The sequence below is a fragment of the Anopheles bellator genome, chromosome 2, assembly GCF_943735745.2.
Source record: "Anopheles bellator chromosome 2, idAnoBellAS_SP24_06.2, whole genome shotgun sequence".
NCBI classification, from domain to species: domain Eukaryota; kingdom Metazoa; phylum Arthropoda; class Insecta; order Diptera; family Culicidae; genus Anopheles; species Anopheles bellator.
The window spans coordinates 5746248-5772577 of record NC_071286.1 but is presented as its reverse complement, the minus strand read 5'-3'; the positions used below and the strand labels follow the sequence as shown (position 1 = coordinate 5772577).

Sequence of the window (26330 nt, the reverse complement as noted above, 5' to 3'; positions counted from 1 at the left end):
AGTCTTGCCGGTTTTATGTTTCCGCTGTTAAACGGTTTTACGATCGCGGAGCGTGCTGCATCGTGCGCGATTAGCGACAAAGTAGTGCATTATCTGTTTATGATCGGCCGTTGGCCAATTTGTAGCTTCCCGAAAATCCGATGAAGTCCGATGCAGTTCCTTCCGTGGGGCGGCAAATTGGATTTTGTGCATGCGGCGGATGCGAGAAGCAAAACTACATAATGCTGTTGAACATTGACTGGCAGGACCGAGGACGGGAAGGGACGGGACGGGACGGCTAATTAGCTAGGGCCGCTGTTTTGTTTTCCGTTTTCTCTTTATTCAAGCCTCGCTGGGAGCCTGTCCGTTTTTGGGTTAGGCTATTTCCCTTTAAGCTGGCCGCTTTCACCTGGCAAGGATCATTACATCGTGCGCTTTCGAAAGTATTCGGCCGTTCATCTGCTTCCTTCTGATTTGTGTACCTTTTGTTTCCTGAAATTATTGTTGTACAATTCATTTGAAGATATATTTAAAAAAATCATAATTAAAAAAGGTTGTTGAAATGCCACAAGTTAGTAGATACTAATTTTGTATTTCTTTTTCTTTGTTGTTCACTAACCAGGGGCAACATTTTGTGTGGTAACTAAAAAGAGGTCCCAAAAACATTACAAACGTAACAACACAGCGTCGCTTCAGTACTTCTCCCGACTCGTGACGATGTCGACGCGGATGATTTGCCTCGTCTTGGGGCTTGGCGTCCGGTAGCAGAGCGACCGGTACCCGGCGGGAATGTCGTCCAACGGCTCATCGATACCATCCTGGGTGGTGCTCCGCAGACTGGCGAACTCGGGTCGACGTCCTCCGCCCTCCGAAACCGCCCCTCCCAAGGCGCGATCTTCCGCAGAGTCCATCCGCATGTCCAGCCCGGTAGCGACGTCGGCCGACGTCTTACTGTCCGTCCGGTCCATGCTACTGCAACCCTCGACGTGCTGGAAGCCGGTCCCACTGGTCCCCCCCGTCTGCAGTTGGGCCTCGGTCTGCGAGGACCCGGCCGTCCCGAGCAGCTTCTGCTGGTGGCGCTGTATCATCTCCAGCGAGATGTTGGAGATGTTCTCCAGGAGCAGTGTCGCGAACGTGTCCTCGTCGTTCTCGGTGATAATGTTGTACGCCTGGCTACTGCTACTACCCTCTTGGCCCGCCTCGCCCCCGGCCGCCGCTCCCTGCCCGTCGGCGGCCCGGCGATCCTGCAGCTCGAAGCTTTGAATGAATATCTGAGGAATCTGGTGCGAGGTAACTCCCGGGGCCGCTCCGGGAACCGTCGCCGTGACCCCGCCCGGTGGGGCAGAGCAGAGGCGGGACAGGTTGCGGTACTGGAGGCAGAAGTGGGGCAGCTTGGTGCGTTCGGTTCGTGACGCACTCTTCGGCGCCAGTGTCTCCGTGCCGGGCGGAATGTTCAAATTGACGATCATCAGCGGTGTTTTGGGGCCATCCGTAGGTTTTCTGCCAACAGAGAGAAAGAGAGAGAGAGTAATGCAACTTCAGCCAGGGATCCGATTCAAAGGTCCATAACGAGCAGAAGACGGACTTCGCGATTGTATCACAAGAATTAGCCCTCGATCGTAGCAGGCGACCAAAACCGCAGCCCTCGTCCGGGCCTCGTCCGGGAGAAACAGAAAAAAGTATAAATTAACGGCAAATGAGTGTGTGGCTCCGGAAGCCTCGCGATCAAAGCGACAGAGCCGTGAAGCTGCCGAAAGCCCTGGCCCGACCTGCCGTTTTGGGTCACTTTCGGGACCTCGGTCTTCTCCGCGCTGTCGAATCGCGATCGCGGACCGGTGATCTACCAACCAAACCAGGAAGGCGATGATCGCGCCCTGTGGCGTGTGAAAGCCGTATCCTACTGTGAAGGTCCTACCGAACGTTCTTCCTGTGTCCGATTTCTTTTTCCCGTGCCCGACTTTTGTGAATCAACCAGCAAAGCATAATTTAACCGTTCGGAGGGCACACTCAGCGCCAGATTCGCGCGAGACGGTCACGCAAAAGTGTAAACTCCGGCAGGCCACCGACCACACTGGGTTGGGGAGAATTATGACACCCGAGCATAGGAAGTTCGGCCGAGCAACACGACACCACGATGCGTGGCGCCGTTTCGATCCAGTCCATTTCATTCGGCTTCCCGACCCGGGTTGAGTTTTGCGAGCGGCCGCCACCAACGACGGTCGGACTCTGGCGCTCTCAGATGTCAATGCCAAATGAGTCATGCCGACCGGCGGCGGCGGCTGTCAGCAACACCGTTCCGCACGGTCTGCCATCGCACGATCTTTGATAATGACTTGCCGGGCAAAGGCAGGCGCGGATTTACGGTCCGGAGAACGCCAAACATGAAACCATTTAGCCTGCACGATGCACCGCGCGGTCGTTTGCAAACCAGAAATTCAGAACCCACAAATCGTGGAAATTCCGGATGCTGTCGATGTCGATTCGTCGAATGCAATCAGCGGGCGACATTAGGTTGGGATTCCTGAAGGTTGTTGGGCTTTCTATTTTGGTTGCCAATGTTTTTTTTCGGCTCCAAGCTAAAATGGCTCAAAAACGGGATCAGATTTGGGATTTTTCAACACCAAAACTCTTCACAATTTACATCTGTAAATCAGATAAAAGATTGTCAAAATGTTGATCGTACAAATTTTTATTTTTGTTGTTGCATAAGTTGTTGCATAAGTGTAGATAAAATATTGTTTTTTCTTGTAAAACTCGAGCTCCTCCCAAAATCTTATTTAGTGATACACAGAAACTTCTTTTAGTTTTGTATATATTTTCAAACTGTACAGTAACCGAATCTTGCCCTTAAAAACCCAAAAGGACGACGACTTTAACGCGAGCGCCAAACGAATCGCCAAGCTGCCCCGGGTCGGGCCGTGCAAATAATGAACGTGTGCCAAATATTTCTTTGACTGACATTTGTTTGGGGCCACATATTATTATTAAAACTTTGTGCCGTTTTTTTTTTGGTACACAACATAACGAAGCCGTGGCCGCCGCTTGCAAGTTATGCTCGTGCGAGTTCGGTGCATGCGATTTAGCGGTTTGTCGCTTGCGGGGCCTATGTCAGTCGCACGGCCGGCGCTGAATCTTGGCGATCTATGTCAGATGATGTTGGGCCTTGGATTTTTTTTTGTTGCCCGCTGTTGAGTTGTTGAGTGTATTGTTTTAGTCTTCTCTTTCGTGCGCGTCCACTTCGCACGTTTGGCCTAGCCTCATTAGTTGATGCTCAGCGATGCGCCATCGCTCGTGGTTCGCTCGCGTTCTGGTTTTTTTCTTTCGGATTACTGTTGGCCACGGTGGGCCGCTACGGAAACGATGAGACGCTCGTTCTCGGAATCAAGAATAGGAGGTCCGGCTTCGGCGGAATCAAATGCGATGCTCGACACCATCGTTCAGCCTTCGCGCCGGCCGCGTTTAGCATGAGAAACCGACCGGCGGCGACGGCGAGGACCTCAGCGAACCGGTGAGTGATGGTGCAAGGAATTGAATTAGAAAGCCGCGGGTGGAGCTCGATGGAGTAGACCATGAACGCCGGGATGGCAAAGTGTATGAAAATGGAAGAAAAAGATTGGCAACTGAACACGGAACGGGGGGCGGCAAGTTCGCCAACCGTATCGGAAACGCGAGCGCGTCAGATCTTATTTACATAAATTTTTAATTATATGAATGCGCTATATTGGCTATCCAGTGGTGGGAATCAAACGGAGAGCCGCCCTTTTACGCCCGTCGCAGTACGTTTTCGCGTGTTTCCCTTTGAACTCCGCGCGCCTAGACGATCCTGCGCTTCGTTCCGCTGTGGCGCTGATCGCCCTGTTAAATGGTATGTTTCTTTAGTTTATTATTTTTCAACACCCCAAACGGGCCGCCATCCGCGATCGCGGCGCGACATGGAAAAAGAGGCCAAAACTAGCCAAAAATATTGGCCGCCCGGCCCTGCACGTGGGATGAAGATGCGATGCGGTGAGAAAAACGGACAGACACCACCCTTTTATTTGGCGCGCATGATTTAGTGCCCGAAATAGATTTGTGTAGCTCGCCGGGCTCCGGGCCGGGCCGGGCCGGGCCGGGCCGGGATGATGAGGCTAATAAATTGCAGGAAATGAAGCAAAAGTGGATAATATACATATGTGCGATGCCGAAGATGTGGCGGAGCGTTTCAAGCGGTCCCTCGCGAGGCTGCAAATCAAAGCCCGAGAACCGACAGCCAAGTTAGCGGCGGCTCGGAGACCGTCGCCAGACCGTCGGAGTAGTAAAGCCGTTATTGCAATCTTTAACAGGAGGCTTTTTTGACATTTTCAATCAACTTTATGTTGCGACCTGGCAGAGCCATTGTGAAAGTAGAGAGCAAAAATCGCGAAACACAGAAATCAGCACATCACGTCCAGGTGGCGGGACCACACAGCGAACCACTTTGAGCTTCGGGATGGCAAAAAAGTTGAAAATAAATTTAAGTTTTATCACCGCCTTTTTAACCGATTTTGCTTTTTAACCTAATGCTGTTGATTGATTTTCTATAATAGAAACGCGATAGAAGATTTACAAGTGGTGACCCCCAATAAAGATTGGTCCGTAAATCAAAAATTTGCTAATCAATCCAAGCAGATTTTGTGGAGACCCGTTTCGGAGCTAGTTTTCAACCGATTAGGAACCCTAATTAAATATGTTTCGGCAAAAAATGCGCTCGAGCAATTTGGGTTTTAATTTTCTGCCGTAAAAGAGTTTCATAATAAAATACCGAAACCGGTTCACTCGTCTCTCGTTGCGATGACCTTCCAAAAGACTTCATCTCAAAATTTGCTTAGCATCTTCTATGACAATTTCTTCGCGCTTCAGGACATCCATCTTGCTCGGCTTACGGGAGGTTGCAACTGTAGCATTGCTCTCAGCCCGGCGCGGCCCGTCCGTGTAGGCAAACCGTTCTCAAAAGTGACGATAAGCATCTGATACAATTAATTTAAAGCACCACCGAGGCGGCTGCAGCGGCCACCGGTCTGAGAGCAGGGTGGCCTGAGCCTCATCCAGAGATCCGAGGGCCCATAAATTTCGCCACACCATTCCGCGCGGCTGCCATAAAGCGATTAGCATAATAATGATAAGTTGGGGCCTTACCGAGACCTCGCCACCGATAATCGGTTGTCCGCGGATGGTGGTGCATATGGCTGAGCTTTCCTGCGAATCGTTGATTCTTTCGGGTGGGTCATTTTTCAAACTCACATCGCATTTTCTTTTTTCTTCTCCGGCCAGCAAATGTGGTGCAAAGGTCGTGTCCATTGTGAGGCTAAAGGTTAGCTTCTTAGTGCACCTTCCGGACAATGCCGTTGGGATGCGAAATTATTTCATAAGGATGCATTCGAGCCACGTGCAGTATGTCGCAGCTCGATTCAGGTTGTGCAAAGGGACGTGTCCTTTTTCCATCCGTTGCCCAACTGCGAATAGAACCCGGGTAGAAAAGCCATTCCGGTCCGGGAAAATCCTATTAACGATCGGTGACGAGTGATGAATGCCCTGCAGGTGGCTAGTGACAGGTAAGGACTCGGATCGTGACGAAGAAGGAAACCCAAAATTGGCACACTATGCTCGGCCAGAGCCCCGGTTACCTCCCACGTGGTGAACACTGTTGCTCCTCGCAGCACGGTCTGGTGGCGTCGCCCGTCGGGATGGTGATCGTGGTGTGGTGATGGCCGATCGCATTGGTGGTGATGCCGGGGGCCCCGGTGGCGCTGCTGCCCGCGACTCCGAGGTTCATCAGCTTCCGCACGGTACACGGCCGCACGATCGGCCCTTCCGCCGGTTCCCGCGGTGGCTGTAGGTGGCGTTCCGTGAGCCGCATTCGACGGCACAACATTGTCGCAGTCTCGCGCTGGATGCTCCTGCGCGCGGGACGAGAATCAAAATTGACAGTTTAACCGAGGTGGACGACATTGGACACCCCCCGCGTGAGCTCGCGTGCTCTCGCTCGACCTCAAACACTTGTCAGCAGCTATTTTTATGAACCGCTCCGCACCACGACCGAACCAGGACAATCCAGGAGGTCCGTCGCTGCTGTTGCTCCAAATTTGCCCCAACGTCAATCAATCAATGGACCGTCCGGCCGAGTTTTAAAGTTCATCTGCCCCGCGACCTCGGGACGACTTCTGGGCCTCTGGGGAACACGCACACACCTGCGAAGTGGGCCCAGTGTCCGCGTGTGTGTCCAGCCCGAGAGTCGCGATCGCGTTTCGTTCCCGGTAAGCGCCCGAGAAGCTACTTGATTGAAATCAAATCCGATCTTGCCCGCGATCGACTCTAGCAAAAAGTAGAGCGCCGACGGAAGCAACGCACGATAAGTGGTGGGTCCAACCTAGCGAATAAGTCACTAAGGCCCTCGTGGACTGGAGGTAGTCACACTCGTAACCTTTGGTTCAAGTCCCGTTCCAGAACGACGACGAGTCGCAGCAAAAGAGGGTGGTGGTCCCTCCAATAACTGGTCCTCCTTAAGCCACGGCATCGGGTCTCATCGTGAGTTTCGCTTTCTGGTCCGTGGGCCATTCCTTTCAGCGTCCGTTGGGTTGGCCGCTGCTGCTAATGTCTAACTCCTGACTTTGCTGCCGGTCCGGTGGTGTGTGTCGGTGCCGAATATAAATTATCAATGATATCAGATTACGCATATATTGTGCCGTGAGTATGTGTGCACTGGGCCGTGTTCCGTGCGTTTGCGGGCGAGCTGCAGAAGCCTTTCGCTTCGCGTCTTTGCGCCCGTGCGCCCTTCCTCTAAATCTTGTGCGCGTTTATCGGGTCGTTCCGTCTGTCGGACGGTCCATTAAATCCAAGCTGCTGCGGCTGCTTAGTGGTTGCGATCGCCAATGCACGATATGGACTACGGTCCAGCCCAGCCCAGTCCAGACGTCCGCCGTGCCAGTCATCTCCCATTATCGCCGGCGCTGGCTATCTCAATCTAACGCTGGACCGTGTGCTTGATCGGGTGTAAAGTAAACCGATACTGGAAGGAGCGCCGTGGATGCTCGGGGCAACGGAGCAAGCAGGTCCAATATGCTACCGCTACGGTGGTTGCTAGCGTCCACGGTGTCCAATCGCTGTGACATTTATGGTGACATGCCGAGACATTCCACGAGAAAGTGTGCGCGAGGAACGGAACGATCCGCGGGCTGGTTTCTTACCTTCTGCCCGTTGGTTTCGGCTTCTACTCCCTGGGCCTGGCTCAGGGAGCCTGCAGGAGATCAAATTAACTTGTAGCGCGCCGGCCCTGTGGTCGGGAAAATTATCTCCACCGTGTTCCGTCACACTCATGGAATTATTGTCGCTAGGTGTATCTGGACCATCGGCCAGATTGGGATCTACGGCGTGCCGGCGTGGTCCGCTTGATGCAGCAGAACCACGAAAGAAAGGAGACGAGTTCAAAGCGGGATGGCCCATTTTGATTACGCAAATGCACAGCCATTTCACTTTCCACTGTGCGCGGAGTTGGCCGTGCTTTAAGGCCACTTCAAAGGTGCCTTGGAAGTGCCGTGGTCTCGGATTGTTGCACCGATGAAATGGGAAACGAAGTCCATTGTTGGCTTGCCCGGGCTGTCAGAATCGGTGAAGGTGAAATTTATATTGTTAATTCCCGGTGCCCGGGTGGGATGCAAACGAGCCAGCACAGCGTTCAGGCTCGTTGGTCCTCCGGACGCAGCCGGGACCGGCCGGGGCCGGGAGCGGTCCGAGCTGGCGTCAAAGCCCTGCTGTGCCACGGTTCGGTTCGTTTCAATCGGAAGATGGACGAAGGCGAACGTCACAGGATACAACCCCAGACCCAGACACGCCCTAGGGCCACCCGACGGGGCGATTGAAGTCCAGCGCAAGTCCTTGGGCTGTATAAAAAAGGAAAGGAATGTAATTTCCACCCAGACGGAAAAAAGGCTTTTTCCAACGAACACTCCGACACCAGTCGGAGTCGGAGGGTCCGGGTCGGAAAGGGGCGGCGCAGCATGAAAGAGCCTCGCGCTCAAGTACCGTTCGATTTGTTCAAAACTTTCAATACGATTCTGGCGAACGGACCGGGGGTCAGTCAGGTCACAATGGCGCGGGGACACGCAGCCTGGAATCGTATTACGTTAATGGAGTGCTAAATATGCAAAATTGAGTAGCGCAGCCAGGAGCTGGAGCCACGCCGGCTCCCGTTACACGGTGACCGTTTCATCTCTCGGCTCTCGAGGCAATGAAATCAATCCAAATTGGCTCTTTGATCATTTCGTGACGGTTCATCCCATTCCCGCAGCTCGCCTTTCGACGGTCCGGGCGTCCCACCTGGACCGCGTGCACCGCGCCGATGATTGCGACGATGGCGGAGAATACGAACCCGCCGGAGCAACTAGGACTAAGGAAGCGAAGTCACTCGATTGGACGATTGAAGCTACGCGCTTCATCCTCATCTCGCCTCATCAATCTGTCACAGTTAATGTGCCCGGTGTCTTGGTGCGGCGCATTAAGCGGTAATTTATGTTTCACTCATAGAACCAGCCAATTATGCTGGATGCTTCGTTTCGTTCCCTTTCTCCTATCGCCCGGCCCATCTCAGGGTCTTAGAGAACCTCAGCGACACATTTCAATAGGGTAAGGTGTTTGTCTAATTTACCAACAGTGAACTGTATGTCCTTAAGCGAATGAAATAGCAACAAGGCCTGAAACGGCATTTGTTAACATAAAGTTCAGCTTACGCTAGCCTTGCTTCTTCGCTCCGTTTTTCTTCCTCCTCGAAAAGGATTCATTTGTGCAGTTTTTTTTGCCATCCATTTCGAAATTAACGAACGAACGCGCTTCCCATGGTTCTCATGTTTTTCAATCTTTCGGACGCTTTTTTTGGCACTTTTTCCCGAAGTTTTTTTTCCCCCTGAAATGCCTCTTTACCACCACTCGGCGCGATAGGCGTGCATTCTTTCCTATCCATTTGTTTGCCGCTTCCTTGCCGAGTCCTCCGAGTATTTCAACACGGGATCTCACCGACTCTCTACGCTGCCCGTGCTAATGCTATTTTCTGTCCGTTCGCTTTGGAAGATTATTCGCACTTATATTCTCATCTCATCTTCCCGTCGCCGTGTCCCTGAAGGCCTGCACACATCTTCAGTTGATCTTCTTCTCGTATTCCACCTTCCCCGACCGTTCGAGTCCTGTTCGGTTCCGTTGTATTATTATTATCTTTCCATCTCGCACTTGGTCGAGTATTTTTGTTCGTTTCCTCTTCCATTATCCTTTTGCGACGACGAAACGACGCGCTCTGCGATGCCGGACCGATCCTTGTTGATCCTTTTACGGGACTCGAGGGTGAGTGTAGTGGTAAAGCATCGGAGCGTTTGCCAAACCGACACAAACTCGCTGGAGCCTTGGTTCAATCCGATCCGATGGCAAAGGATCACGAAGGATCATGTTCCCGAGCGTAATATCTTGATGAAAAGAAAAAGACTACCCGCCGGACGGGCTGTATGTGTGTGTGTGTATGTGTGTGTGCTACGAGATTCATCAGTTGTGGGAGTTTTTTCTTATTAAATGTGCGGCCTACAAAGCTGCGCACCAGAATGCATCGTAAACAAAAAGATGGAATGGAGGAATGTGGGAGAACATAAAATAGCATAAGCGTGGGGATTTCGGGAAACGGGAATGTGGGAAGAAGCGGACAGCACAAGAGAACAAAGAGAAAAATAATAATAAATATCGTTTTCTACTTCGTTCGTTCTTACTTTTGCTGCACTGTGCTGCCGCCGATTGCCGTCTGCCAACGCACAAAGTGATTTTATGTTTATCTATCAGGCTCCGAAGGACGAAACACTGGCCACGGTGGGCCACATCTGAGCGATGCTAGGCACGGAAATGAGTACTCCAACGAGTGCCGTTTTTGGGAATGCAGCAAACTTTTATGCCATAAAAATCCTTGGTAGAACTAAAATACTTTTAAAAACCCTTGCAGTTTCGTTGCAACATTTCCAAAGTCTTATGCCACGCATGCCAGTGTGCCAAATATGCGACCTTGGTGCCTTGGTGCGATTCCGTTCCCGGTTCCCGAAGTGGGTAATTTCCTTCTATTGCTGCTAGAAAAATAATATACGCCTTGTAGCGAGCCGAAACCGATTGGCAGCTGTGAGGTTTATGCTGGGCAAAATTCCTGGAACCAAGCACACATACACGCTTTGGATGGCAGAAGAAGCATAAGAAGCATAGCACGAAGACGATACGGACGAGTCGGAGATAAAATGAACTGAGCCGATAGGCCGAAAGGCCGCCCATGGGCCAGAACGGGAGGGCTAGGCATGGGCTAGAAAAATAACTTCTCGTATGGCCGATTCTATGCTGCACATGGCACAAATCATCGGCACCAATAGGCAATGCATGGTTCGATGGTGGCATGGAAGTATGATGAGCTAGAAAAGTTTAGGAAAAATGCACACAACCCAGCGACGCGACAGCTAGAAACTATACGACGGCAGATAAATTAATGAGTAAAAGGGAACGGCAGAGGCCAAAAAAGAGGAAAGAACGAAAGATGGATGGCAAATATTAGCAGCAGCAGGACCAAGCAGAGAAAGCGCTTGCAGCACGGAGTGGTTACCGGGAAATAGGGAGTAGCGAATGGTAAGATCAAGAACATGCCGAAGAGAAGAGAGATTGAAAATATGTTTGATATATGAGAGCACAGTTCAAAGAAATGGTCGAGAAAGAAAAAAGAAATCATGCTGAAGAAATTAATGCCTCTGTTGGCCCGATTTTGCTTGCCCACAGCGGAGATAGCGAAAGAAAGTTTCGCAAACATAATTTTCTCTCTTCCATCTTCCTTCATCTTACGTACGATGATCATCGTAAAACAAATAGAGTGCAACTCGTTTGGATTTTCCATTTTGCAAAGTACATTTGATACGCATTCAGCAGCAAAAAAGCCCGGTTTAAGGTGGGCCGGTGAAAAGAAACATCATCGGTTGACATCATCACCGGAGGACCAATTTAGTGTTGAATTTAACACACTGCGAGACCTTCTGCACGGTGCATTCCCTTAGGCGCTTTGAGGTTTGCAAATCACGTCCCGTAGACCCGGCAGGACGAAAGCCCCGATCGACAGGAAATGTACGGCAACCAACAGAGGGCGAGAGAGCATAAAAGAGTCACATGACACCGACCGGGAATCCTTGTGGGCCCGTGAATGAAAGGCCCCGTGGGTCCTTTGAAATAAAATCGGGCGAAAACGCTTGGCCGAGGCCGATAGTTTCTCACGGTTTCAGTCGGAAAAGTCATCCCATCGCGCTATGTGTGTGCAGGTGTGACAATGCACGGGATGCACTTGAGCGATGCATTCGGGCGTACCTATTCCGGTCACGCTTATTTGCCGTTTTGCCGGATGAATGACGGAGCGAGACGTGTGACGTGCCGGTGAAATGGATTGGTTTTGCCAAATGTTTAAATTTACTGCCAATCGATGATCGATGGAGCGGATACGTTAAGCCGACTGCCCATAAATTAGGTTTCGGATCGGCATTAAAAGAAAACATTTCGCTTGTTGTGGCTATAATTTTACATCCTTAGAGAGGATCCTTACGGGGCTACGGAAAGAATGAACATAAACTTTCGCGTTGCATGGTCGGTTCTTGTTACTCTCGATCTGACCCATTTGAAACGGTTTCGGCGACCGTTTCGATGTAAAATTTTCGTTCAATATGCTCAATCACCATCATTCATTGGCAATTAAGCAACATAAAACTCAATTAATGAACTACAAACGGTTCCCCGTTGCGAAGGACGTTCGGCGATTACGAACCTGGCCTGGCTTGTGGTTCGGGGTAATACCTTCCCGAGGTGTTGCGAATCACACGTGAATAGATCTAATTTTGGGAACGGATTTCCGGCTGCATACTGCTGGCCACCTCGGGATTTGCAGACAATCAACCGAAAGCTTGTGAGAAACGCCTCGAATGCAATACGCCCTGGCCCTGCGACGGAAGACGCCTAGGTGAACGGTGGGCACTTATTCACTCAAGGATTCCGGCATATCCGCACACGCCATTAAGCTTGAGCCGCCGGTAAGTCCTACGCCTAAACGAATCACTTACCGCGAGACAGGCTTCGAGACGGTTCGGTTCGGTGCCGTCAGCATCGAGGCGCATCGGGGGCTTTTGATCCGACACAAAATTTACGCCACATCATCATCCAGCCGAACATCATCGATACGGGCCGTGAAGGATAAGAGGACAGTCAGGTAACCCTAACCCGGCCCCGGACCGGAAGCGAAATGGAACCGGTCCCTAGCCGTTCCTAGCCGGCCCAAGAGACGCCCCTCAACCCAACGGCTGGGCCGGGACGGAAGGTGTGAAAAGTTTACCGTTAGCCGCCTTGCGCCTTGCGTGCCGTTGGTTTGCGGGCAGCGAAATTATTCCTTCAAATATTCATTTCCGTCTTCCGGCGGTGGGCCGGGAATAAAAATCACAGTTACCTTAAACGCGCAAACGATTGCTCGGGGAATGACGTTATTAGTCTTGCGGCGCTCGCGGCCCAGTTGCTTCTCGGAACGGAACGGTTCTCAGGAAGCAGGTCGCCGGGTTTTTGGGGAGGATTAAATATCATGTTTGGCTCTGTTCCTTTTTCTGCGCGACACCATCTCGAGGACGCCCTTCAAACCCACCAAAGGGGCCGCCACGTGCTCGGGCTGCTCACTTGCTGCCCGCGACGGTCCCGCGGTTCTACATACACCCGACACCCGGGGGTTGGGCCTATTATTGTTCCGCTTCTTGGAACGATTTCTGAGGCACAACTTTGGCAACTTTGGTTCTTTGGCTTGCGAAACGTTAAGCCATTATGGTCGGAAAATGTAGAAAATCTCTGTGCTTTTGTACTAAACTTTCAACGATTTTTTGTGGGTTTTTTTAAACATTTTCAAGTGCTTCCTTTTGATGCCAAATTTTATAAAGTTTTGCCAGTTGCTTTTGGAATTGGAAAAATATCAGACCTCTGCAAACATCGAAATGCGTGTCAGATAAGTGTCTGATTGTTTACAATTTTTTTAATAATTTTCTTGCATTCTCTGTGCATTTTTCATGCGTTAATTGAATTTCAACCATTTTTGTGTAGTCTATATTTTTGTATCGTGGCTCCAAACCAAACTGTAACATGATTGTAAAGTTATTGACTATCTACTGGCAGCTTGTGAGCCGCTCTATCACAGGCGAATGGATCCTTGAACACGGAGTTTTTAGACCGAAATCAAACCAGTCGCTGTTGAAGCCCAGATTCAACCACTTTTATGAATTTTCTAGTAAATAAACATTTAATATTTGTTGTTTGCTTTGCTCAATTTAAACTTTCCAACATCGTTTGTTGGAAGCAGAAGTAGTAGCATCGACAGTAATCTGAGTGTCAATATTTGAAACATTAGACTGTTTGGTTCTTCTCGGAACGGCATTTTCGAATATGCAGATAAAATGCAATTTAGCTTCCACTCTCGACCAAACTTTATCCGCCGAACGTAATTACGCGGACCGAATTCAATGAGAAGCGAACCACATTCGTTACCGAGTATCGTGCCACAATTGCCAAAGAGCCGACCGACTAAGAGGATTCGCTGAGTTTCAAATTCATTGCGATAGTCTAACTTTCTCCCTCGCCACGGATTTGCGAAACGTCCGCCCCGTCCCGTCGCATCCAAATGGCAACTTTGGGAAAATTAAAGCCAATAGAAAATATTCATTGCCCTTCGTCCATTCCGCGCGCCGGGCTTGGCCAAACAAGCAGTCCGTGCTCGGTTCGCTTTTTTAGTCCTTGCGCGCGAGCCGGCTCACTTCATTAATATTTGATCATAATTATGGACGAAGCTTTTAAGATTCAATTCGGTTGATTATTTTCCATCCATCTCGCCCACCCCAACCACCGCATGGCCACAGACGCCCGCAGCGTTCGGAATTGCCCTTTCGCTCGCTTACAAGAAAACATTCCAAACAATTTATACACATCCTTCCAAGTTCCAGCTTCTTCGCGGTTCCAGCGATCCTGGGCTGCGTCGGTCGGTTTGCCCCGGGGGTGGAGATTGATTAAAAATTTACCTTAAAATGCCGCTCCGAGACCGCCGGTCGGCCGAAGATCGAACACTCCGAACACTGGCTAGAAACGGAATACGGAACGGAAAACCGCTGGGGTGGGGGGTGGGCGGATCCGGATCCGGTGGCAGATTCTTTCAGCACTTCGATTTGCGTACCGCCCAGGCCAAGACGGTTTCCGACCGAACGACTTTCTTTTGGGAGAAAGTTTTCCCGCGAAGTAACGAAGTCACTGGCACTCGGCTCTGTGACTGGCCGCCGACTACTTGTTGTCGTCGTTAGGGGGGCAATTTTAAAGGGCGCATAATTAAGTCTAATTGAACAGTGGCACCGGCGGTGGTCAAAAATCGATTTGCTTCGAACGTCTTCCGTTAACTTTTAACTGAACCGTTACGCGCACTACGGAACCGGGCGGGTTTCCTGATTAGGTGGCAATGTTTGGTGGGGCGTCACGTCAACAATATGCCAGCGAAGTGCCGCAGCACCGTGCGGGGGGTCGGAACAACACTCACGCGGCACCGGCGTGCCGTGGCGTACCGTACCGGCGGCCGGATCATAACTGTGCCGTCGCGCCGATAGGGCTTATGGTTTTATGGCTCTCTAAATGGTGTTAGGCCCTCCCGGTGCCACTTCACGGCCCCACCGGCGAGCCTGGTGCCGATAAAGTTATTTTCACGCTGATTTCCGCGAGTTTTCACCTCGCGGGCTTTTCGCGCCCCCCCGGGACCGCCCACACGCAAACAGCTGCGCCTTTCGGAGCTCACCCTAGTTATTGTTGTGCCGTTGTTGAAATTGCACCACGCGGACGCGCGAACAAACAGGATCCGGGAGCACGGCCGCGGCGCTTATAAACACACCCCAGAATGACGACGACTGCGATGATGATGATGATGATGATGGTGGTGGGAAAAGCGGCCGCTGGTGGCGATGGGTGCCGTGGGCGGGCCGGCACGTTCGGAAAATTATCCTTTCATGCATAATCAATCGGTGCTTCGCGGTGCCGAGTGGGGGCCTAGAAGTTATTTTGGTTCGGTTTGGTGGTTTGGCGATTACGTTTGTGCGGCCCGAGTGTAAATGGAGACTCGCAGAGGGGCACCTGTGCAGCCAGCGGGAGTTATGGGATACATTAGTCGAGGTCAGCGCCTGAACCGTCCAGCACACAGTCGTTTATTTTTTAATTTTGTTCTGAGGACCACTTCGAGAGGACCAGAATTAGCGGCTTTTAGATGTTGATAATGCGATGCTCATTCTTTGGAAGTGGGTCGATGATGATGTCGATTAAAAGTGTAAGTGACTTGGCGGAAAAAATGCTCAATGTTGGTACCACAGGTTATACTGGATGCTCGGCGGAGGTGCAAAAAAACAGGGCACTACCAGTAATGCCACTTTTGGTGTTGAAGTATTCGTTACCCATTGGCCCCTTGAACCGACCGTTCGTTCTCGTTACACAACGACCTCACCAACACTTAGTGCAGCGTAAACACGATGTTCTGCATTTAGAACAAATGCACCGAAAGCTCTGCTGACGCCTTTAAGATACACCTTGGAGTGTGCAACCGTTTCCTGAGCGGGCACGCGAAGCAACAGCACGGAATCCGGCGGCAGGACCTGCTCCTTTTACGGTCTACAGCAAACGCACACCTGCGCCTGGCACAGAGCTAGGCTACCGAGAAATATCGACCTAGCCTCGATGGGGGTAGGTGCTGTTTGAAGTATTGGACAAAAATGTGCCAACGAGCCGTCATTAAACATGAAGCGTATCGATTGGGCTCCCGGGTTGGCCTTTTTTCGTTCCCGATTCGTGGCCCGTGCTGCTACGCCCAGGACCACCGTGGTCGAGCCGTTAAAGTATTTTAAACCGTGCGCGAACGGTCGCTGGAAGGGTTGGAAAATTTGTGGCGATTTTCAAAAATAGTACACTGAGAGGAGAAACATTAATTGAAATTCGGGCGACCTTTGCCTCGCCCAAGCTGTTGGCATAATGTACTCTGTTTGGGTGCTTTAGCGGGCGAATTGGGAATTAAGTCTGGATTGGTAGCTATCATGAAGCAAAATCGCTAAAATTGTGACTAAATTAGGTCCTGAAAATTGCGCCTGACTGTAGGCAATCCGCAATACAGAAGTGTAGTGCGCCCGAAGTTATGCTATAAAGTTTACGTTTGTTATGACCTATCTTCACATTTGCTAGATTAATATTTGGGTTCGTCTTCGAGACAGAATGAGGTCTGTTAGGATATTGTCACACTGTAACAATGTTAAAACTGGAACGCATATGGAGAAAATGAGACCTGAACTGCGTTGAACACACTTACATTGGTCGACTAGAACACTCCAAAAAAGAATGTTTGTTTGTTTGGGGCGAAAACACAGATACAACAAACCGTGCCAGAAAACTTGTAACCGAAGCTTCGGTTGAAATCAAACCAAACCAAATTTTTGACACCTAAGGTCGATTCCAGACCGTTTCATGATTAGTGACAAACCGAAAGCCGAGGCCACCGCGTCTACCTCCGCCGGGGGTGCAGTTAACCGAGGGGCAGTAAAGTTATTGCTTACACCTGCATAAACGATCGCAATAAAGAATCAATCAAATGCGACGGGGACGATTTCGCCAAATCCTACCTCGACGGTCCGACGAAGCCCGGTGAGCTACCTGTTGCCCGAAATCCGCCCTCGAAATAACAGAAGATTTATTGGAGGTTTTCCCCCGGTTTTACTGTGGTTATTACAGGCCACCACCGGCGGACGAAAACATCATAATAGCACAGCCCTGGCGAAGGATGCCGGCTCCGTCGTCGGATTCAATCAGGGTCGTTGGATGGGGTGGTGTCATTGTAAAAATTCGAACTGGAAATTGCATCGCCTACGGTTAATAGCCAGCCAATCGGAAGGTGTTGTCGGAGCTTGACGATATTGTTTTCATAAAACCCACCTCATGTCGGGGTCATACCTGAGGCCGTACGGCCGTCCCCATAAAGGGTGCTTAATCGGTGTGGTATTTGTCTTTTAGGAGTCTCATGATCCCCTAAAAATCCCCTGTTTGTAGCCCGCGCCATCAACGGTGGGCAGCCCTTAGCCAGTGGCAGGTGCGACGGCCCGCGCAGCACGTCTATTAAAAATATCAATAACCTTCGATCCACCGATGGGTTTCGCCGCGCCGCTGATTGATGCATAAAATGTCCCATTTATGGTGTCGCAATAAATCGAGCCTGGCGAGGTCTGATTTTGTGGCCGCAGGATACTGACGGAAAACGCACGGGTTTGAAAAAAAAGAGCCAGCCCGGCTCAAGGACCACACCAAAATAACGCACCGCGGAAGGGAATCGAATAAAATAAGACGATGTACGATTTTATGCGTGACACGATCGTTTCAATTTGGTTTGGTCCAGATTTGTGCGGCCCGCGACGTTTTCTGGTTGTTTTTTTATTTTCTACCTCTCACCGAACCGGCCGAGACTCGGAGAAGATCTGGTGGCAGCCGCAAGGCGTCTCGGAGTCGACGGAACGCTCGACAAGATTTTCGAACCGAAAAAACGTATCCGAAAGTCCATGTGTCAATCATGTGGCCAGCAAAAGGCCAACGTAGGTTCTGGATTTAATTATCACATCCCGGCACAGAGGGAACGAAGTTTAGGGCCGGTTCATGCTGCGAATGGCTGACACGGGCCTACGGTCTAGACGAAACCCAGCCCTGAAGCGACACAGCCGAACGACGATTTCTAGTTCTTGTTGAGCGACACGTGATTTTAAATAAAATTTTATCTCTTAAAAATGGGCATTTTTTACATCTATTTTTATACCAATTTATTAATAGACAACTCAGTACACAGTTTATTAAGGTTTAGCACACTAAATGGGTTTCTGATTAACTGTGCAAATAATAGGCCAATAATAGGAGCATTGCCTACAGCAGGCCCATGACGCACAGTGCCTCGCTGTAAGCGTAGGGACACCGTGTTCCCACATGTGAGCTATGCCGCCAGCTTAATACGAAATGAAAACAGATCGTGTGAAACTTTGTCGGCAAACGTGTGCCTTCCGGTGGTTTGGGGTGGATTAAATCTGTCCCGGTTATGGTTTGAGCGATTTGTGTTTAGGTGTGGCCCCGGCCCGGCCCTCCGCGAGGCTTCCAGTTGCAGCACTTAATGGGAGCACCGCTTTAAACGGCGTGCTAGGCGCCCAACCGGTGAAGTCACGCAAACCGGTGGACCGGTGGGGAATAGACCTTCGGCACGCGAGCAGGACCTTGCTCTTTCCCTTCGCCAGTAAAATGGCCTCCGCCGTGCCGTGCCGGTTGAGGGAATTCCCGTGGGCCTTTGGAAAACTTTTCCTCGTCTTGGCTTGCGGTGGGCCCGAGTGCGAGCATATTATTGCCCGGTTAAACAGCAATTACCGCGGGAAAAGCGCATTCCCATCGCGTGTGGCGGCGCGTTAAGGGTTATCAGGGTTTAAGTTTTGTTTGGATTTAAATCAATGCACATTATCGCGGGTGTGGAATGCAAAACTGCATCGGGTCCGAGTTCGTTAGTTAACGTGCCTGTGCATAAATTATGCTCACGTTTCGTGTCAAAATACATTTCTGCTGCCATTCTATGGCACAGGAAGCGCTCCGGATCAACGCAGTGCAATTATTTAATGCTTACGGACAGCAAACAATCGCCACTACGGCCAGACCAGGGATATTTCGCCACCGTCAATGCGTAAAATGTGTTTACTGCAAGACCATGCGCCTTTTGGTTTGGTTTGTTTAATATTTTTTATGCACCTCAAAGCACTGCTCTCTGCAGAGAAGTTACTCGAAAGAGTTGGTTTGATTGTAACAAATTTCATTTCACTTGTATTCAATTTATTTATTTTTCTTCTTTCTTATTCATTTCTCTTGTTTTCTTATATTTCACTTATTTTTGCCCTTTTTTGCGTTAACTACTTGACGTTACTTTTGGGATTAAGCCTAAGTTTCTCGAGTTTCTAACATTATGGAAAAATTAGGCAGAATTTTTTTTAAATTAATTTTAATTTAGGCATTGAATTTTAGAAACATTCAAAATCCCTTTCCGTACAATGCAATACCTGTTCGTCATGATTTTCAGTTTACCGACGAATGCCGCCCCAAACTGAAGATGAAATCCATCTCACGAAAGGACTGTTCTCGATCCACCCCGGTAACCGATTCAAAGGAATCGTGAAAAACTCACTCACTACATCAATCGGTTCGCTCGATCTCCGAGGCCCCAAAGAGTTGATTAACGCTGCTTGACGTGGACCAAATTGAAATTGACGTCCGTCCTAATTAGTGCGTTTCAGATGGCCAATTCTTCGCACCCTTCTCAGCCTACCCCCCGGCAATGTTCCCACGCACGCACGAGGACCACGACGGTTTTCCAATCGCGAACCGAAGCCAACCGGGCCACCGTTTGGCTGGACGGGGCTTTTTGAATATTTATCAAGTAACTATAAAATGTTCTTACGGTGACAACATGTCACCGGCAGGCGCGGACACGTTTCGCCAACGTGGCTGTTAAATAATTCATTACCGAAACCCCCGGTGCCAGCGGCGGGGAACCTGCCAGTCCACGCCAGGCGAAGCATCTTGTGAGCAGAGCCAACGCTGGGCTGCGGAATCCTTCGAACGGGTTTCGTAAACGGCGTCTTGGCGGAGTTTGAACGCCGAGATTGTAGTTGAGTAAAATCCGCCCACCGTCGGCTCACGATGGGATATTTATGCACGCAGGGCATACTTTAAACATGTCCACCTTCCTGGCGGGGTCGTTGGTCGTGTGGTGCATATTTTAGTGACAAAGGATAGCAACATGCCGTCGATGATAACGGGCTAGGAAAAATATCTACATTTAGGAACAACGATAGAAGTTTATGTAGCAAAATTATCTAATTTGGTTTCACGATGGAGACGCCTTGTAGTTGACTCCCGTTGATCCCTTTGGTAATGAGTGCATGCCTGTTGTCACTTTGCAAATTCATTTCTTTAAGTTTGGAGCACGAATGGCAAATGGTTTTTCTCGTTCGAGTTACGTTTTGCAGTGTATTAGAGAATTCCAATCGACTTATCATACGAGCTAGTTGGGCCCCATTTCACGCACCAAGCCAACTCGTTTAAAGGTACGTTCGCTTGTCCTGGGCCTCGCACATGGTCAGCAAACGGAACGAGCATCAAATGGGCACAGGCAGGCAAGACGCACGCACGGAAAGACCGAACCAAGCGGCCAGAAACACGTGAGAAAAGGGCCATGCTGTTAGGATGAGTTTACATTCGTTCGCCGTTTGCCCGCTGATAGCATCTTTGGGCAACGGCTGAACACTCAACTCGACCACCTATTGACGCGAAAGTAACGCGATGCTCTACGCCAGACCCGCATCCGTTGGGGAAAGTGGATGTTTTCCCAGCGCACGTCCCACTCCAGCAGTCCAGCAGGCGTTCCAGTGTTTTCCGGTCCAGTCCATCGGCAAGGCCAATGGTTCCGCTTCCGGCACGGCAGAAAGGGACGAAGTGGAAGAAACCGAAGCGTTTACTTTTGCTGGTGCCCATTCAAGGGCGAAGCGGCCAAGGATATTGACCATCGCACGGCACCACGTGTTTCGCCCGTTTTTATGTTCCCAGCCTTGCCAGGATACTGACTGTCTTCGAACACAATTTATAGTTCTCGCTGGGGCGGCACTGCTGATGCTTACTGGGAGGACTAATTTGGGCAAACAATTCGGAATTTGAATTGAAATAAGCAAAAAGAAGTTAAAGCAAACCTAATATAACTCGTTCACTTTTAAGACAAGCAATAGAGTCGGTTGTCTGTGTTCCAACTCTAATGCCAACTTCAAGCGATGTTTCAATTGTCTCAAAACCTCATCCCCGACAGCGACAGAAACACAACATGCGGCTTTTGGATTAAAGGGTTAAGATAGTTGAGCAGAGTGTCACTAGTTGGCCCCCAAACCCGAGGCACCACAGAAGTAAACACACGACGCTCCGAAGCGGCGAGTCCAAAATCGTGTCCAAATTGTGAGTAGAACCCTTCGTCGTGTCGGTCCTCCTGCCGCACACACCCTCCGGTACCTCTCGTATGTGGTAATGTACGGCCTCACATGAACCACCCCTCCATGTCCACCACCTCCCGGCGTAGAGAGAGGGCATCATCACCATCAGAGGCAGCAGCATCCCAGAATGGCTTCAATTTTACTGCTTTACATTTTCCATCGGAACTGCGCTATGTAATGCGTATCTGCTCCGTCCTCCGCCAGCGGGGACTGGACGCAACTCACACCTTCAACGGGTTTGTCCTTCGCTCGCACTCACCAACACCACCACCACCAGCACCACCATCGACAGCGGCCGGCCGGACACGGACACGGTGGCCCCCTTTTCTTGGTCGAAAGAAAATAGCCCCAACTTCTCCGCATGGTTTTAAGCTTTTGAAAAACCCCTTTTCCACCATCGACCCTTCCACCCCGGGCCAACCAGCCGATCGGGCCACTCGTCGTCGTGTCCATCCCGTCGCCTACCGAGCTCACTCTCTCTCTCTCTTTCGCTCTAACTCGAGCACGTCCCTCGACGTGCCCGGCAGCAGGCGACGCGTAAGGTTACCGGAAGGGCCGGGGAGGGTCAGCGCGGGCGGCCACCTTCTGCCGCCCCCTCCCTATGTACAGCGCATAATATGTATACGCATGTTGTAAAATATACACAATCTCGCTCTCGAGCCTTGTTCAAAAATTCTACTTTGCTTTCTCCTCACACACCATTAAAAGGACCGGACCGTAGCCGGCCCGCGTGGACCGGGCGGAACAGGAGGGGGAGGAAAACCGGTGGGCGGCAGGAGTTGGGAGTAAATTATGCGTGTCACCCTTTCACTGCGAAAGCGAGAAGTTCGCCGTGTCCTTCGCCGTCCGGTTGCGTCACTCCGCTGTCCTGCTTCGGACTTGGCTCCCTTTTCGGACCGAAGCGCTAGAGCGAGAGGCGAGAGAGCGAAAGAGAGCGGGAGAGGCACTGGCCAAATGGGTCTGGGACTAGTCGGTTGTTAAGGATGGTCTGTTGCTTTGCTTACAATCTTTCCCACTTTCTCTGGCCGGCCTTCGGTTTGCTGGCCTCATATCTTTCGGTTGGCTCTGCGTGGCGAGCGCACAGTGGGTGAGAATGGAATGGACAATTTTGGTCCCGATCTTCTTCCCCGATTTCTATTTTTTAATTTTGTTTATGAAACGATCATTTGCTTGAAGATTACAATTCTGTCCAGTTCACATGCGACGTACATTCGGAATTTGAATTTATTGCCAAAGTACCTGTACACAGCAAATGATTATGTTGGTTCAAATGGTAAATTATTAGTTTCGTTGGAATTTTTTGTGCATTCCATCTATCGTTATGCCTAAAATATGCAGGGAATAAGTAACCATTTTGTAAGTAACATTCAGTAACAATAAGTAACGTGTATTCAAAACATCATGATTCAATGATGAATTGAATGTGGGTTTATAATTAAATGGAATTTGTAAGCACTGCAGAAGATTTACAAAACATAATATGCTCGAGCCTCTGGAGATTAGTATAAGTGAGGAAATAAAGACGGCATCGACGGAGGAGCTGTACAGCTGTACAAGATTACAAAACATATTTTGCCTCGATGATTGGCAATCAACGTTGGCACAAGTGTATAATATCTGATGGGGATTACTTTGAAGGGTACAAAATAAAAATGAAATGAATAAGTAAGTAGTATTGGAAAAAAAATTGCGATATTTTGTAACAGACCATACATTATTTTCAGCACATTATCCAACACAATCTAAGTATTGTTTGTGTTAATAAGTTTACACCAATTATTTTCCTATTCAAAGAAAAGCTACTCTTCTATTATGCAACTTAATTAAGACCATTATGGACGGTAAATTCGTTCCAAAATGATGACCTACCGGAAGTAGCGGTGCCCACTGTGCACCAGGATTCCATCGGCACCTACACGGTGAAAATGAGTCGTCCACCAGAGTCCATTCGCTCGTTCACAGCTGCCCAGGTCCAACTGGCTGGAGATACCGCCGTAGCCGTCGTCCCCGTCCCCTCGGTTCGTCGTATGTTTGTCGAAAATCCCGCTACGCCACCCCTGTCTGTGTGCGAGCGCATCCCCTCGACTTGGCAACGCCATGTGATAAGGATTCCGCCGAGACCGAGGCACCGCAACGCAACGCAACAAAGCATCTCCGACGTCCGAGTTTAAGCCGCCCGAGGGTTGGCCGAGACTTTTCACAGGACGTGCGGATGTAGAGCAAAGTGCGTCGGGCGTCCGGCCGGCCAGCCAGCAGGGCGTGAAGGGGTAACAACGGACACGGGCCACGGGCACAGCACGGGCGGAAACGGAGCCGGAAAAGGGCTGGAAAAAGCAATGAAAAATGGAATGAAGGCGAGAAAGGAGGATCCCACGTGGACCGCCGGCGCCGTGCTGCTCGTTGACGTACGTGCGGTTGTCTACGGCTGCGGCGACCCGGAGCCAACCAGGAGGACGTCACCAGGACGAACAGAGGCCCCTGCTCTAAAGCGACCACGTGAGGAGCGAGTGCGTGCTTTCTGGCCAGAGGAGCACATACCGGGGAGATATAATGATGATTTTCAGAATAAATATAAACCAGCATGCTGCTGGACTTGTTTGGTGTCCCCGCCATTCCAGATCACTCTCTCGCTCTCTCTCGCTCTTTCGCTCGTTCCGACTCCATACGCCTTAAAGGTTGGAAACACTCATGCCGCTCGTCTTCCCGGGCCCGGGCTGACTCCGAACGGAATCAGAACGATGTAAATGTGTTACTTAAACACGCACCCCGCACGCACATGCACACAAGCGTGCAAACATTCTTCCACATTTTGTAGATTCCAGATTTCGCTCGCAACATGGCTCGCCAGGTCCAGCGCAAGGCCCCGTCCTTGTAATTCAGGAGCACCACGAGCCATGCTGCTGCCAAGCTAAGCATCGAGCGTAATACTGGTCTTTATTGGAACTACTGGCGTCCTAGGAGAAGTGGGCACCCCGACGTTGGCCAGCGGACGTACATAGCGACGTGCGTAAAGGGTGGTGTTGCTGAAAAATCGAAACACGGACCGAGCCGCGAGGCGGGGAGAACACAAAATTATTACCTTACACGGCACCAAGCTGACTGTTTCCAATATCCAGACTGCCGAACCAGGCGGTGGATCGGCTCGACGCAATGTCCTTTAATTTCTCTGGAAAACTCGCCCGAAAGATGTCGGAATGGTTCATTATCTCATACATGGTTGGTTCCGTTGGTTTGAGATAACGTTTCATTCCCCCAGACAGCATAAGTGGCTAATGCTATCTATTCTGAATATGCTTTTGTGTTAGATTCTAGCAAAAATATGACACACTTTAAAAATATTCAAAAGAAACTCTATGAACTCTAATATAACAGATTACAAATAAAACTAGAGCTCAGTTTAGAGAAACATAACAAGTGTTTAAATGGGATCTTCAAAACATTGCCAAAAATCCAAATTTAAATATACTTTTTCAATTTGACTATTGAATCATCTCTAGAACCACTGCCACAGATCGTGGAATATTGAACAGTCCAGAATCGGGGGCCCCCCACCGTACTGGCTCCTGCACAACGAGTTAACTTAAAACAATCGATTTTACCGTTCTCGAAGGAAGCCGCCCCCCACCGGAAGGCGTGGGGTGCCGGAAGGATACGCACACATTTATGCAAATTACGGCTCCTGGGAAAGTGTGTGGTCCGACACACATACGGTCAGTTTTGTAATGGTCTTTGTTTCGAGCGTGCCCGGTGAATCCGCCGAGCGAATCTCCGCCGTCTTCCGGCACGAGTCCGGGCCACACGGTGTGTTGGTATGGGTACAACACGAAGAAGCAGCGAAAGATGGCACGCATCTCCTGCCGGTTGTGCCCGGTGATGTCCAGCCTCGTTGGAACTGGACTATGTAAATTCCCCCTTCCGCCGGGTTACTCCGTGTTTCGAATACCCAAGTCCTTCAACCATCGGGAGGCAGCTCTCGCTTTCTCTCTCTCTCTCACTCTCGCTGTAGCGGCCAACGTTGAACACCGAGAGCGGAGTGCCCCCGGCGAGGTGGTGGAAGTGATGCGAGCTGGATTCCCAAAGATCCGCAGCACACGTCGGAGGGGTGGCGATCCGTTGATGGGCCTGGACCGTGGCCCGGGTGGCGTGGGAGTTCCCAGCATCGTGTAGTTATTACAAGCGACTCCCGGCCACATTTTGCACCGTTATGCGTGTGTTATGCAAAATGAATGCCGACGAGAATGTGCGCCCTGCCATGTCCGAACGCCACGATGTCCGAAAAGGCATGTTGTCGAGGGTCCCCGTTAACTTGGCGTTAGTCCTTGTGCTGTGCCCGAGAGATAACTTGACCGCACCGCTCCTCGACCACATGCAAACGAGCGTTCTTCGCCCGCTACCGGTCGCACCAACAAGCCCGGCCATGTCAGATGGTCCGGGGAGGGCCCCCCAAATGGGGGCCCTTGTCCCTGCTGGCGCTGGGGAGGTAATATATATAATAAGTCACCCCCTAGAAGCAATGTCCAGTTGAGGGTGCTAGCACTAGATAACGGTGCCGGTGGCCCGTTCACCAGTAAAAGACCCCTAAACCCAAGGCAGGAGTTGGCGTCTGCCGGGGTGTCGTTCAGAGTTTGCGAAACGTTGACCGGTAAACCCCGCAATGTCCACCCGGAGGGCCGCCCTCGACGGAATCCACTGTCCGGGGAGGATAACGGGGAGGAAGCGGGCAAAGTCGGAACCGTGCGGAAGCCGAAAAAGGGAAATATTTTTAATAATAATCGAATCGAAGATATATAAAACAGGAAAACCGATCCCAGGTGGAGGAAGCGCAGGGCACACATACACCGAGAGCGGCCGCTGGTCTAGCTGGTGGTCGGAAGTGGAACAGAGAAAAAAAACACACACAAAAAGCGAGATATCCTTGCTGCCGGACAGACGACCAGCACTCGACGGACCGGACCGAGGGACACCAAATCCTTCGAGATTTTCGGCAAGGTAGAACGGCAAATTACTTTCGGTAATGGTGTTACTTCGTAAAAAGGGGTTCACCGTGGCCGGGGTGGTCCGATATCGGATAAGGGTGCCAACCGGCGTCTGACGCCGTCGGAGGCCGATAGGCTAAAAATTATCGATATGAATTATGATCGCTTTCGTCTGTAAATAATGACGGCCGAGCTTAGCGGGAGACGGTCGGCCGGTGTTCGGCTCGTAAACTGAAAT

At 50.5% G+C, this 26330-nt stretch overlaps 1 protein-coding gene across 1 annotated transcript; it reads right to left on the bottom strand.

Annotated features, from left to right (window-relative positions):
• Positions 1-671: 671 nt before the first annotated feature.
• Positions 672-5869, bottom strand: LOC131211263 (uncharacterized). Its single transcript, XM_058204669.1, has 2 exons — positions 5622-5869; positions 672-1479 (listed from the first exon to the last, which is right to left on the bottom strand). The coding sequence occupies exons 1-2, from the start codon at positions 5867-5869 to the stop codon at positions 672-674; spliced, it is 1056 nt and encodes a 351-aa protein (XP_058060652.1).
• Between the last annotated feature and the right edge of the window lie 20461 nt (positions 5870-26330).

Excerpts from the sequence above, each read along its gene's own strand:
- LOC131211263 (XM_058204669.1), bottom strand. The coding sequence starts at position 5,869 with ATGTTGTGCCGTCGAATGCGGCTCACGGAACGCCACCTACAGCCACCG. Across the intron at positions 1,480-5,621 it reads CAGTGTTCACCACGTGGGAG|AAAACCTACGGATGGCCCCA; the intron begins GTAACCGGGGCT and ends CTCTGTTGGCAG.